At 48.8% G+C, this 15,079-nt stretch overlaps 1 protein-coding gene across 1 annotated transcript; it reads right to left on the bottom strand.

Moving 5' to 3' along the window:
• Positions 1–1,471: 1,471 nt before the first annotated feature.
• LOC124667420 (sialyltransferase-like protein 1) lies at positions 1,472–3,044 on the bottom strand. Its single transcript, XM_047204707.1, has one exon. The coding sequence runs from the start codon at positions 2,928–2,930 to the stop codon at positions 1,755–1,757; it is 1,176 nt and encodes a 391-aa protein (XP_047060663.1). The 5' UTR covers positions 2,931–3,044; the 3' UTR covers positions 1,472–1,754.
• Between the last annotated feature and the right edge of the window lie 12,035 nt (positions 3,045–15,079).

The raw sequence follows: 15,079 nt of genomic DNA, 5'->3' as shown, positions 1-15,079 counted from the left end.
TGTATCAGATAAAAACTTCGACAGAAATTGCAAACCATGATGCCTGTGGAAATTTATAAGCAGATGAAGAACTCGATAATGGTTAGGTGTGTGTATTTTTTGGTGCAGTCCACTGATCAAATGAAAAACTTGGCTGAAAAGAAATCTCGTTTGCCAGGCATGAGCTCCTGTCTCGTTCAGATTCTGTGATTACCAATAATGCCTAGTAAGATGAAAAGGAAACAGATTTGATTTGTACGGTCATAAGAGTCCTAGTATCAGCGTCACACTCTAGTATACTATACACTCTAGTAGTGAGGATAGTGATAGGATTTCCATTTTACAGATGGTCATCAAAAGACAAAGGCAAATGCCAAAAGCTGTTTGTGATAAGATCTCGTACACTGAATAACATGTAGGGGTGTCCTTTGGCTGTAATTTAAAAAAGGAACAGTACAAGAGGTATCATACTCACTAAAAAAGCAAGCAGTCACGCGTAACCTGGTGGGAATCGTCAAATGCATCTTGCACACAACTATCCACCGGACCACCGATTAAACAACAGCCCGCTGTACTGAAACTTCGTCATGACGAGTAATTTCAGACCAAGGATCTGGAAGAGTGCTCAGCCACTGAACATGCTGGATTCATTTCAAATAAACGCATAGAATATTGTATGGCCAGCTGTGAGGCCATCTACTTATCAAGGAGAAACACGCTCAAAGCACAAAACTGTTTGAAACATTAGGTGAACTTGCTGTTAATGTCAAAGCAACAGATTGGTGCCTCACGTTAGTATTTCCCAGACATATCAAGCATCCTATCGAATGAAAACGGTTCTCTGGCTCCAGTTCAATGTGTTTATCCGCAAACAGACTACAGAAAACAAGCAGGTGGTCGAGTTCAACGTGTGTATCCGCAAACAAATTAAAGAAAACAAGCAGGTGCTCCAGTTCAATGTGTTTATACGCAAACAAAATACAGAAAACAAACATGTGCTCCAGTTCAATGTGTATATAGGCAAACAAAATACAAAACAGGCATGTGCTCCAGTTCAATGTGTACAAACAAATTGCAGAAAACAGGCATGTGCTCCAGTTCAATGTGTACAAACAAATTGCAGAAAACAGGCAGATGCTCCAGTTCAGTTTGTTTATCCTCTAACAAATTACAGAAAATAATCAGACATAGAAACAATTGAGTTGTAACAGGCAGACATAAATTGTAGCCGGGCAAGACATCAAAGTGCTAAAATGTTATTACAACCAATATATGAGGTAGCAGGCTTCAATAACATCTCATATTATTGGGGCAGAGGGAGTGATCTGCAGTAGTCGCAGCAAGAATCTGCGAGCTTGCGTACGGCAAAACATTGTAATGCAAAATGTCCAGTCATTAGCAGAGGTAATTGTGTACCTTCGTTGATACATGAGACGTTAGATCATGGTGATAACAAGAAGAACTTAAATACTAGTGACATGACATCGAGCAGTAAAATACCATGAGTCTGAAATTACACTTCCAGTCCGAGCTAAACAAAAAGCCAATGAACCTCTCTCCTATAGCAGCAATGGAGTATCCTAAATCTTACTAATGTACAATTGCAGCTCCGATTCTATCTGAATTCTTCTATCATCTAATCACAATAAATAACCCACCTCGCAGAGCACATTTTACACTGGGCATCCCTATAAGCAGGTCCAAAATAAAAAAGCACGCGCTGAACATAACGTCGAGCACATTGACCTCACTCACACTCTAGGGAAGCTGACGGCCTAATGGTAGAAGACGACGGGGGGGACCGTGAAGCCGGTGTCCTTGAGGAAGGGGACTACCTGCGGTCGGTCGGCGAGGTCCCGGTAGAAGGCGTACTCGGCCTCGTAGTCGTGTAGGTCAAGCTCGTTCTTCTGGTTGCTGTGGTAGTGGTGCTTGGCGTCGGCGGCCTTCCCGAAGCCGAAGACGCTGACCCTGTCGCAGACTCCGACGGCGACCATGATGGCCTGCATCCCGGAGGAGTAGTGGAAGAGCGCGGCGTCGTGCGCGGCGTTCCAGTCCTCGGCGGCGCGGCCCGTCTCGGCGACGAAGCGGCGGAGCGAGTAGTACTTGACGATGCGGGCGCAGAGGACGTCGAGGCGGGGATCGGTGACGGAGATCGGGGCGGCGTGGGTGGCGGAGGAGGAGGCGTTGCAGGCGGCGACGTCGAGGAAGTGGGAGGCCTGGCAGATGTAGAGGAGGATGGGGACGGCGTCGCCGTAGGGGTGGCAGAAGCAGCCGGGGCGGCGCGCGCAGAGGTGGAGGATGTTGCTGTTGATGAAGGAGAGGTTGGTTTTCGCCCCCGCGTGCGCGGCGTAGCCGGCGACGCGCGCGTTGTTGAGGCGGAAGACGGCGTGGTGGGAGTCGATGAGGGGTCCCCGGGGGTGGCGGAGGAGGATGCCGCTGTTGCCGACGACGGCGCAGGAGGGGATGCGGGCGGGGAGGGAGAGGGTTGATGGGAGGGAGAGGAGGACGGATGGGTCGTAGCGGCGGAGGCGGTGCCAGGCGCGGAGGCCGCGGCGGAGGGCGGGGTCGAGGAGGAGCCCCTCGCGCGGGAGCGGGTGGAGGAGGGGGTCGTGGTGGTCGCCGCCGCGGCGGTGGACGGGGAACTGGTGGTGGTGGCGGAGGTGGAGCGGGTGGAGCCTGTCACGGCGCCAGGCGCGGGCGCGGGCGCGGGAGGAGACCGGGAGGCGGCCCTCGAGGAGGTCGTCGACGTCGCGGCGCAGGGAGGGCTCGGAGCCGTCGACGGCGGCGAGGCGGAGGAGCGTGGCGTTGAGGCGCGCCGGATCGAGGCGGTGCGGCGGGGCGAGCACGGGGGGCGGGGCGAGCGCCCGGCGGAGCGCGGAGGGGAAGGAGAGCGCCCCGCAGAGGACGAGGAAGAGGAGCGCCGCGAAGGGTCCCCGCAGCGGCCGCTTCATGGCCGCCGCCGCCGCGGGCTAGGTGGGCTGGGGCCGCATCGGGGGAGGCGCGCGCATCTGGGTGTGAGGCAGCCGAGCCGAGGTCCGGGGTGGCCGGGGGGGACGGCGACTTTGTTTTTTACCGGACGCGGAACGCGATGGGCTCGAGCGGTGCGAGGTGGGATTATATAGGTCGGAGGGTGATTAATTTGCGGTTGGTTGGACTTTGGGTTCGGAGAATGGGGGATCCAATGTTGGGTTCGAGCGTTGGGGGGAACAATGATTCTGTGTTGGGAGGGAGGGAGGTAACGTGAGTGCACGCCATGGCTGCAGGAGATGATGGGCTCTTCCTGTGACTTTCTTCTTTTGTTGAGGCAGGGCACTTGCCAACGGTATGTACTCTTGTCTATGTAGTCGTGCCAAGCAAAAGCAGAATAATGCTAGTCCACATGCCGTTTTGATTATATCTGACGGTTCCCACAGCTGAGGAGAACGCGGCATGGGAGGAGATGCTGGCGGACACCATTGCGACGTTCGATGCCGCCACAACGGAAGAGGCGCGGCGGTGCCGGACGGAGGAGATGGCCCAGCGGTGGTGTGATGAGCGCCAGCGCATGGAGCGGGAGGCGCAGTACCGTGAACGACGAGAGGCGATCGAGCGGCGGCGGCGGGAGGGATGGAGCGTCAGCAGCAGCAAGCGGCGGAGGAGCGTCAGCAGCGGGAGGCAACGCTGGCGGCAACGGAGGCGGCATGGGGGCGCGGGCGGAAGCGTTGGCGGCGGAGGCCAACGCGTTGGTGGCACAACTGGAGGAGGATGAGGAGGAGGAGGAGGATGAGGCGGAGGAGGAGGAGGAGGCGGAGCATGAGGACGACGCGACGACTTTGAGTGGTCCGACGACGACGGGCCGCACCCGGACGAGGCGGCGGATCAGCAACGCGCGCTCGTCGAGTCCTTCGAGTCGGAGAAGAAGCTCCAGGACGATGACCGTGCCCGCGAAGAGGCGCAGATTCGCCGCGCCGTCGAGCTCTCCCTCCAGGCGGCGCAGCAGGGGTGGGCAGGCGACGACACGCTGCTAGAGCAGCGATGTCTGGTCACCGTCCTATACATGGAGAGGCGGCGCGCACAGCACGAGTTGTGGCGGAGGGAAGGCGACGACGGGCCAGAACCGTCGAACGCACCGTCGGGCGGTCAGTAGGCTAGGGTTTAGATGAAATCTAGCCGTTTTCATTCAAACTTTGTAATATATAATCAAATTTGAATGAAAACTTTTATTTCCGTGCACTAATATTCATTTGGGGTGGGCGTTTGGGGGACGCGGCTGGGGAGCGACGTCCCCCAAACGCGGCACTCAATCCGGCGCCATTTGGGGGACACGACTGGAGATGCTCTAAGACTTAGAAAATAGCTTCCCACAGGGCAAAGCTTATTGTAGCACAGCTTGTTAGAGCATCTCCAGTTGCCCCAAAGCGTCCCTCAAAGGGATTTGGGGCGCGCCGGACAAAAAAAATGTTCCCTGCCGCGTCCTCCAAAGCCGCTTTTTGTCTGGCGCGCCCGATACGGTGTCCGGCGCCCCGAGGCTGTCCCCGCCCCATAGGGGACGCTCCGGGCACGTCGGACACAACGAAAAGCGAGGCGGGCTCCCGCATGTCGGTGACTATTTTCATAAACCGTTGGTTCGCGCCTTTTTACTCGTCGCTCGTTCCATCCCGCACCTCCCACCCCTCCGCTGGATTTGCCAGCCGTTTCGACGACTGAATCTCTTCTGAGAGTCGGCACCATCGTCGCGGCTGGCACTCTCGTCGGTCGTCCCGCCGCCGCTTCGCATGCGCGTTCCAGAACGCGGCGTCAAATCCGCCCCACCTCCTCGCACACAAGGTGCTCGACGACTTGCCAGGTACGCGCAATTGGGTGTTGTTCGTTGCGTCGTCTGCTGCAGCGCAATTTTAACCATTGATTTTGCTTCAGACATGGATAGCGACGATGAGATGATTGCCCTGCTGTTGGAGGACGAGCAAGCCTTCGACGATAACCTCCGGGAGCATTTGCTGATCATCGCGGCCCTCCAGGACGTGCTTAACGCCGAGGCGGAGAAGAGGAAGAGGCCGCGCCGCGGAGGATCAAGGTCGGGGAGAAAGAACTCGAAGCCCCAGCAGAAGATGGAGGGGCATACCATGCTGCACAACGACTACTTCGCAGATGACGCAACACATGCCGACAATTTTTGGCGCTAGTATAGGATGAGCAAGGTTCTGTTCATGAATATTCTTCACGGCGTTCGAGAGTTCGATCCCTACTTCAAGCTCAAGCACGATGCTGCAGGCGATGTCGGGTTCTCGTCGATTCAGAAGTGCACCGCCGCCATGAGGATGCTTGCATACGGAGCACCTGCCGATACACAGGACGACTACCTTCGCATGAGTGAGTCTACTGCCATTGAGTGCATGTACAAGTTTTGCCGAGCCGTGGTGGGAAAGTTTGGCAAATACTACTTGAGAGGGCCAACCGAGGAAGAGACCGCAAGGATCATGGCACAAAATGCTACCGAGAGGATTTCCGGAATGCTTGGAAGTATCGATTGCATGCACTGGGCATGGAAGAACTGCCCATTTGCTTGGCAAGGTATATACAAAGGGCGTCATGGATATTGCAGTGTGGTGCTTGAAGCTGTGACAGATTATGACCTGTGGATTTGGCATTCTTTCTTTAGCATGGCCGGATCACACAATGACATCAACGTGTTGCAGCAGTCTCCGTTGTTCAGCAGACTAGTGGAAGGGCATGCTCCACCATGCAACTATGAGATCAATGGCCACCAATATACCAAAGGCTATTATCTAGCCGATGGATATATATCCAGAATGGACCACTTTTGTCAAAACAATCTCGAATCCATCAGGTCAGAAGAATTCCCACTTTGCTACACGATAGGAGGCTTGCAGGAAGGATGTTGAGCGGGTATTTGGTGTGCTTCAAGCTCAATTTACAATTGTTTGGTACCCTGCTCTAAGCTGGTCTCACGACCAAATGTGGGAGGTGATGCAGGCTTGTGTGATCATGCACAACATGATTATCGGGGATGACCACAAGAATCATGCTAGGTCAGATGTTGGTCCCTATGAGTGTGAATGCTCTCTTGCGGAGGTTGATCATGAGTTGCCTGCAGATTTTGCTGATTTCCTAGCCATGCACGCGGAGATCCGTCACAACAATGTTCACGATCAACTTAAAGCTGATCTCGTTGAACATTTGTGAAGGATCAAAGGAAATGCCGCGGCACATTTGATCTAGCCCTATTTATTTGTTGTTTTATTATTCGTTGTATTTTAATTTGAAAACAATCTCCGCAAACATATTTATTTGTATGCTATATTTAATAAATGGTTGTGTTTTCAAAAACCCTTATTTAATGTTTGGGGCGGCGTTTGGGGGACGCGACTGGGGAGCGACGTCCCCCAAACGCGGCACGAAGAAAACACGTCCCCCAAATGCTCGATCCGGCGCACTTTGGGGGACGGTTTGGGAGACGCGAATGGAGATGCTCTTATTGTACAGCTTGTCATTGTAGACAGACGGAAAGTAGTCATGTTAAGGCTACAAAAGGACCAGCCTACAAGAGCAACAACCATCGTCGGTGAAGAACAATGTAGTCAGAAGGAACACAAACCAAATCCAGTGATCTCCGCCGGAGACGAACCTCCAGCGATGGTAGATGCATCATCAGAATGGAGGTTAGACGGCGGGGGGCTAGATGCATCATCGAAATGGAGGTTAGATGGCGGGGGGGCTTATTCCATATTCAGGGAGTAGCCACCGCCATGCCTTCCTAAGTAGTAAGCAAACCCTAAATAAACCGAGGGAAACAACTGAAAAGCAAGCCCTCCCACCGACAAGGACCGGGATCCAATGCACCTCCATGGCCTTAAGATCACATATAGCGAGCCAGATCGACGGTGGTGCCAGCAGGAGGCACAAAGACCGTAAGTGCCTCTCTCTGGAATGAACACGGAGAAAGAAGAAATGAGTAGAGTACTATACCAATCTGTCGTGGGAAGTTTGATGTATACGGTATGCACTAGGCCTGACATTGCCTATGCAGTTGGAGTTGTTAGCCGGTTCATAACAAATCCAAGGAAGCTCACTGGAATGCAGCCAAGTGAATTCTCAGGTATCTCAAAGGTACTTCTAGATCTTCATATGCTTTAGAAGTGGTGATCCTATATTGCAAGGTTGTACGTATGCAGATTATGCTGGTAACGAAGAAGTCTACTTCTGATTACCTAATGACTTATGCAGGAGAAGCAGTGCCATGACAATCAAGGTTGCAGAAATGTGTTTCATTGTCAACCCTATATGCAGCAGTTGAGGCTTGCAAAGAAGTGTTGTGGATGAAAACGTTTTGCAAATCGTTGGGCATGAAGCAAGAGAATTACAATATTTTTTGTGATAGTTAGAGCGTTATCTATCTTGCCAAGAATCTAAGTTTCCACTCTCGAACCAAGCACATTGAAGTGAGGTATCATTGGATTCGAGAAGTTATGAGTGCTAAGTCGTTGACACTTGAGAAGATCCATACGTATAAGAATGGCTCGGATATGATGACCAAGATATTGCCAAGTGAGAAGTTGCTTGTATGTTGCAAGGTAGCAGGCATGGCGGTGCCCCCCACACTAGTAGGAAAACCCTTATAGGCGGAGCTTAGTTATGTGGCGCACCCCTAAGAATGCGCCACAGAATTTTATTTTGTGGCGCACCAGGAACGGTGCGCCACAGAAATAGCTTAATTTTGTGGCGCACCATGGAACACTACGCCACAAAAACTTGGTGGGGCCCACGCCCTGTCACGCCCAATCATTGGTTTTACTTTTTCTACGGCGCACTACACTTGGTGCGCCACAGAAATAACATGTTCTGTGGCGCACTGGATTCGGTGCGCCACGAAGTAACGTGTTCCGTGGCGCACCGGCTCGGTGCGCCACGGAAATAACGTGTTCCGTGGCGCACTTGCCTCGGTGCGCCACGTAAATAATGTGTCCTATATCATGGCCGTACCCCTCCCTCGCCCGTATACCACTCTCTCCCCTCTCCCCTCTCCCGCGCCGCCGCCTTCCATGGCGAGCGCTGCCGTCACTCGTCGCCGCCGCCGCTGCCTTCCTCCGCGAGGGCCGCATGCCGCCACGCTCCACCCATCCCCGCCACCGGCCAGCACAAGCCGCTGCGGCGTGGAGGAGGAGGGGCCGGCGCGGCGTCAAGGTGGAGGAGCCACCGCCGCGTCAAGGTGGAGGAGCCGCCGCGACCTCCACCCCTACCGTCGTCGTCGGTGAGCTCCTCCACAACTGCCGTCGTCGTCGGTGAGCTTCCTCCCCTCCCCTCCCTCTTCCTCCCCCGCGTGAGCACAACGTGCTCGACGAAATGCTCGCTCGGTTGGCTGGCCAGGTCGGCGTGGTTGAGGTCGATGTCGGCGACGACGGTCACGTAGGAGTCGTGCTCTTGCTTGTGTTGCTAGGTTTATTGCTGTTGTTGCTGTGGATGCATTGCTGCTCGTTGCTCTGGATGCATTGCCCCTAATCGTTTTGCTTCATATGGTGTCCATTTGGAGCCTGGATTGCTAGTGGTTAGTATATTGTTATGCTTGCTAATCCTTGTTGTTGCTTGTCTTAAGCAATAGAAATTGTCTATGCCTCTCCGTACTTGCTTACCATTAACCGGTGAGCTAGTGATGCTTATTGGAGTGTTCTATATCGGTGACACTTCTATGCTCGCTACTACATATTGGTGTTGGTTATTGTCAACTTATATCACTTGCTATGCCCGTGTGGCTTACTCGGATCATATGTACCGTTGTTTGTGGAGGTTTACTGCCACTTGTTATTGATGAACCATGTGATGGTAATGATTCAATTTAATTCAATGATGTTAATTTGATTTCCATCCTTTGTTGGAAATAAATCCATGTCTCGAACCTGTACAAGGTAATGAAGACTTGCTCACTTGGTATTGCTTGCTAGTTGGACATTTGGTTGGTTTTGATGCTACTTGGTTCATTTAAATGCATGAAATGCTACTATGGTATGCTACTCGTGGTATCCTTGTGAAGAAAATGATGGATTCTTGTGAGCTTATGGTATGCTACTATGCTACTCGTGGTATCCTTGTGAAGATTTACTTGATGGATTCTTGTGAGCTTATGGTATGCTACTATGCTTACTTGGATCATGTGCATATAGTTCATATAGTTCCCTAAAAGAAAGAAGCTCCCTGGCCAGATGCTTGATGTCTTGGCTTAGCCAATGATGCAAAGGCTGAGGCAAAAACTTGGATAAGAACATATACTAAAATAGAGATATTCACATTAGGGAATCATGTAAATGAATGCCACTGTGGTATCCTTTGAAGAAAATGGGAAGTTTCGATGGTTTAAAAGACTAGGTGATGCTAGGTTATTAAGTTGGTCTGTCAAGGTTGGTTTTATCCGGTTAACTTGGATAGGCTATGTGTTCTTGCTTACTTATGCATATCCATCTCTACTGGATTGACTAGCTCAGGCTTGGCCTCTCTCTTGCCGGTATCACTTGGTTACTACCAAGTGATGAATAATCCCTTATGGTACCCCGAGCTTTGTTTTGAACTCAACCGAGTAATGATAAATTTCTATTTCTTGTTGGCTTTGATGAAAATAGAGATATCCACGGTAGGGGATCATGTAAATGAATGCCACTGTGGTATCCTTTGAAGAAAAAGGACTGTTTCGATGGTTTTAAAAGGCTAGGTGGTGCTAGGTGATTCGATTGGCTACCAAGACTTGTCTCATCCGGTTAGGCTGGGATATGCTATGTGTTGTTGCTTGTTTAGGCATATCTATCACTTACTGGATTTACTTGGTTCTTGATTGGCCTCTCTTTTGCCAAGCATCACTTGGTCTATATACCAAGTGATGAATAATCCCTTTGGAGCATCTTCTCCATGCAATCTATGTGTGTTTGAGCATCTTGACTTATGTCACCATGGTTGCTGGTTTGTTGATGTTTTTGTACTTGCCGATGATTAGATGGTTGGTCGATCACTCGTACACTCGGGGGTGGAGCAAGTGAGCCTGGTATGATGGCACAAGTATCAATATTTTGTGCATCCTACCTGGCCTCGCTTATTCCATCCCTGGATGTTAATATTTGTTTCGCCCAACAAAGTATGAGGCATTCCATTTAGTTCATACTAGCTACTTCTTAATTGCATTGGCCTTTCTTCCATTTAGTGCCGATGATTAAATTGTTTGGTCACTTGTACACTGCGGGGTGGGGCCGGTGAGCCCGGTGCGATGGCACAAATATCAATCTGTTGTGCATCCTACCCGGCCTCACCGACCCCATCCCGGAATGTTAATATTTCTTTCGACCAACAAAGTATGAGGCATATGATATCTAGTTGAGATACCACTTGGCTCTTTCTTCCATTTTAGTGCCGATGATTAGAATGTTTGGTCACCTATACGCCGCAATATACTTTGTAGACGGGCCCCCCTTTCCCCGGCCGCCGTTCCGTGAACGAGTCTTTGACGAGACAACAACGCCGACCTGCCTCTCCGGCGCATCACCACTTTTCTTCTCTCGCCGTCCAGTACGTGAACGAGTCCTTGATGACCCACAAGTATAGGGGTGTATCGTAGTATCTTCGATAAGTAAGAATGTCGATCCCAACGAGGAGCAGAAGGTGTTGACAAGCAGTTTCGATGAAGGATTCACTGTAAATGCTCACAGACAAGTATTCAGGGGGTTTTGATGTAATAGATTAAATAAGTACAAGTAAGTAAAATGCGAGAGAAATAATTGCAGCGAGTGGCCCAATCCTTTTTAGCACAAAGTACAAGCCGGTTTGTTTACTTATAATGACCAAACGTTCTCGAGGACACACGGGATTTTAGTCTAGTGCTTTCGCTACATACGACTGATTAATCTTCATTGTTTTGATAAGTGTTGTGTGGGTGAACCTATGCTAATGTACCGCCCTTCCTAGGACTAATACATACTTGTGATTATACCCCTTGCAAGCATCCGCAACTACAAGAAAGTAATTAAGATAAATCTAACCACGACCTTAAACTGCGAGATCCTCGCGATCCCTCCCGCATCGATATACCAACGGGGGTTTAGGTTTCGTCACTCCGGCAACCCCGCAATTGGCAAACGAGTACAAGATGCATTCCCCTAGGCCCATAAATGGTGAAGTGTCGTGTAGTCGACGTTCACACGACACCACTAGAAGAATAACACCACAACTTAAATATCATAACATTGAATATTACTCAACCATAGTTCACTACTAACATTTAGACTTCACTCATGTCCTCAAGAACTAAACGAACTACTCACGAGACATCATATGGAACATGATCGGAGGTGATATGATGATGAATAACAATCTGAACATAAACCTTGGTTCAATGGTTTCACTCAATAGCATCAATAACAAGTAGAAATCAATACCGGGAGAGTTTCCCCTATCAAACAATCAAGATCAAACCCAAATTGCTACAGCGGTGACGATGTCCAGCGGTGGTGATGGCGGTGATGATGATGAAGATGATGGTGATGGTGATGGAGATGATGTCCAGCTCGATGACGGTGACGATGGCGTCAATTTCCCCCTCCGGGAGGGAATTTCCCCGGCGGATTCCTGCCCGCCGAGAGCTCTTTCTCTCTGGTGTTCTCCGCCCCGCAGAGGCGGTTGTAACCCTTCATGAGGATTCCTCTGTGGCTTAGGTTTTCGGGACGAAGAGTTTCGCGAAGAAAAGGAGGCGAAAGGGGCTGTGGGGCCCCCACACCACATGGTGGCGCGGCCGAGCCATGGGCCGCGCCGCCCTATGGTGTGGGCCCACCTTGGGTCCTCTCAGCTCCCCCTTCTGGCTTCCTTCGTCATCTGGAAAAATAGGATTTTTGGTAAAATTTCCTTCCACAGTTGATCTTCCGAAATATTGCATCCTGACGGTGCTTTTTCCAGCAGAATCCTGGCTCCGGTGTGCGATCTCCAAATAATCATGAAACATGCAAAATAGATGAAATAACATAAGTATTGTGTCCCAATATGAAATATATCAATGAATAACAGCAAATTATGATATAAAATAGTGATGCAAATTGGACGTATCAACTCCCCTAAGCTTAGACTTCGCTTGTCCCCAAGCGAAACTGAACTCGGTAAACAGGACCACATGTTTATGGAGTGAAGAGTCGATAAATAAAATACGGACAAGAAGCATCATATTCATTCACACAAGACATTATAGTAAACAACTTCCTCATATAACTCAACTTGAAACAAGTACAAGGTAATCACAAATAAAGGTGCATAAGAAATCATAATTGGTGATGACAAACTTTGTTCTTGGTCAGAGAACATTTAACAAATTATACTTATCTATTGAGCAGCGCTCCCATGTTAAAAGCTTATGGTAAGCTTGCATACTCAATCATATTAATCATTGATGACTTTCAAAGCTATATTCATTCAGGTAAAACTTGTACTAAACAAGAAAGAGTAAAGACATGATGTAGCAAATCACAATATAATAGTTTGATTACAACAACTCAAATGCTTGCTTGAGATGGAGGGAAATAGGTTTACTGACTCAACATAAAGTAAAAGACAGGCCCTTCGCAGAGGGAAGCAGGGATTAAATCATGTGCTAGAGCTTTTTCAGTTTTGAAATCATACAAAGAGAATAAAAGTAAAGTTTTGAGAGGTGTTTGTTGTTGTCAACGACCGGTAACGGGTACTCTAACCCCTTGCCAAACGAGACCTCCAAAGAGCGGCTCCCATGAAGGACGTTATCTCTACCAGCAAGGTAGATCATCCCTCTTCTCTTTTGTTTACACATGTATTTTAGTTTATTTAAGGATGACACTCCCCCCAACCCTTGCTTACACAAGTCATGGCTAACCGAATCCTCGGGTGCCTTCCAACAATCTCATACCATGGAGGAGTGTCTATTGCAAAATTAAGTTGCTTATCGATGAATCGGGGCAAAACATGTGAAGAGAATTATTAATGAAAGTTGATTAATTGGGGCTGGGAACCCCGTTGCCAGCTCTTATTGCAAAATTATAGGATAAGTGGATGAAGCCACTAGTCCATTAGTGGAGGCTGCCTAACAAGATTGAAAGATAAAACACCACATACTTCCTCATGAGCTATAAAACATTGACACAAATAAGAAGTAATAAGTTTTGAATTGTTTAAAGGTAGCACATGAAATATTTACTTGGAATGGCAGAAAATACCATGCAGTAGGTAGATATGGTGGACACAAATGGCATAGGTTTGGGTTCAGGTTTGGATGCACGAGAAGTATTACCTCTCAGTACAGGTCTTTGGCTAGCAAGGTTAATTAGCAAGCATAGGAGTTGAGGGAAACAAACAAATATACATGTGATAGAAACAATCATGCATCTTACTTGTAAGCACAAACAGTTTTAACTTTAGAATACTAAGCAAAGAACTGATAAGAAAGATAATAACATCTTCTACATGTATTTCCTCTATTCTTCTTGAACTCAAAGTATTGTTGCCATTGACCATTGCTAAGTTTGCCAAAACCAAATAGATTTACTCGATGCTCCCAAAGTGGTACCAATACTAAAATCAAGATCAATCATATAGTAGAAATTGCAAACTAAAATAAGGTGTGCAATATGTAAATGATAAGACTTCTCATTAATATTCCATAATGATAACTCACACCAAGGGATACATAGACAAACTAAAGGAGAGATACTTCCACACCGCAACCCATCTTATACGATAACTTCCCTACTCATGATATGACACTACTTGATAGTAAAAAGTAAAAGGTAGTGATGATGTGATACCGCGGCACTCCCCCAAGCTCGGAACAAACCAAGGGGATGCCAATACCGATGATGGATTACTCCTTTTGGCGATGGTGGTGATGAATTCCTGACAAGCTTATCAATAAGCTCCTGAAGCTCATCAATCTTGTATGTGAGGTTGCGAATCATCTCCGAATTGTGCTCGACGCGGTTAAGAAGTCTGTCCGACGACGAGTCCCAACTCTTGGAGTTATTTCCCCAACCTTCAGCTTCAGGCTCCGTCCTTCCTGAAGAAGATGTCCTTGGAGCTAGGTAATGACGTGGAAGTCCTCCTCCGGTCCTAATCTGTGCGCTCTTCTTGGCATTGAACGAGTTTGACACCACTCCGATGCTTGCAATAGTGGTGCGCAGGCGCTCTTGCGGAACTTCTTCGACTTCCTCTTCATCCTCCTTTACTTCTTCCTTGACGCTCTTGTCCTCTTCTTTCCACTCACGATCTTGATTATCTTCATCCGGAAGCTCCTTGCCCTTGTTCTTGGAGACCATGGTGCTTCTAAACCGAAAACAGATCCCGGCGAAACAACTCGAAACAAAACACGTCGAGAAAATGATATACGGACCTCCAGGGGTCCGGGGGATTATATAATAAAAAATTTCAGAACAAACGGAAAGTACCAGGTCGAACCAGAGTCGGAAAGGGGCGACGAGGCGGCCAGACCACAGGGCGGCGCGGGCCCAGGCCAGGCCGCGCCGGCCTGTGGTGGCACGCCCTCGTGCGTCTTTTCCACTCCGTTTCGATCTCGTAATTTTTCATATTTTCCAAAAATAGCAAAAATATTGTTCGGAAAGTAAATTGCGAACTTTTCATTACCAGTACTGTTACCTATTCAAAGTCGAGTTCTGGCGGACTATCAATTTGACCTTTTATGAAAGCCTCCGGTGTTTCCACTTGAATAATATCAACATCAACATTATAAGAATCACCCGAGATATAATGCTTGAGTCTTTGTCCATTCACCACTTGCGTAGCATTGCCTTGGAGAGAGCTAATTTTAATTGCTCCGGAACGATACACCTCCTCAACAACATATGGTCCTTCCCATTTTGAGAGTAATTTCCCTGCAAAGAGTCTGAGACGAGACCGATACAATAGGACTTTATCCCCAACATTAAACTCTCTTTTGATGATCCTTCTATCATGCCATTTTTTAACTTTTTCTTTAAAGAGTTTAGCATTTCCATAAGCTTCACTTCTCCATTCATCTAGAGAACTTAATTGTAACAACCTCTTATTACCGGCAAGTTTAGGATCTTTATTTAATTCTCTAACAGCCCAATAAGCTTTGTGT

This window comes from Lolium rigidum, chromosome 6 (genome assembly GCF_022539505.1).
Source record: "Lolium rigidum isolate FL_2022 chromosome 6, APGP_CSIRO_Lrig_0.1, whole genome shotgun sequence".
NCBI lineage: Eukaryota > Viridiplantae > Streptophyta > Magnoliopsida > Poales > Poaceae > Lolium > Lolium rigidum.
Note: the sequence above shows the minus strand (reverse complement) of the source record. Positions and strands in the feature narration are given on the sequence as shown.

Coding starts and splice junctions, on each gene's coding strand:
- LOC124667420 (XM_047204707.1), bottom strand. CDS start 2,930: ATGAAGCGGCCGCTGCGGGGACCCTTCGCGGCGCTCCTCTTCCTCGTC.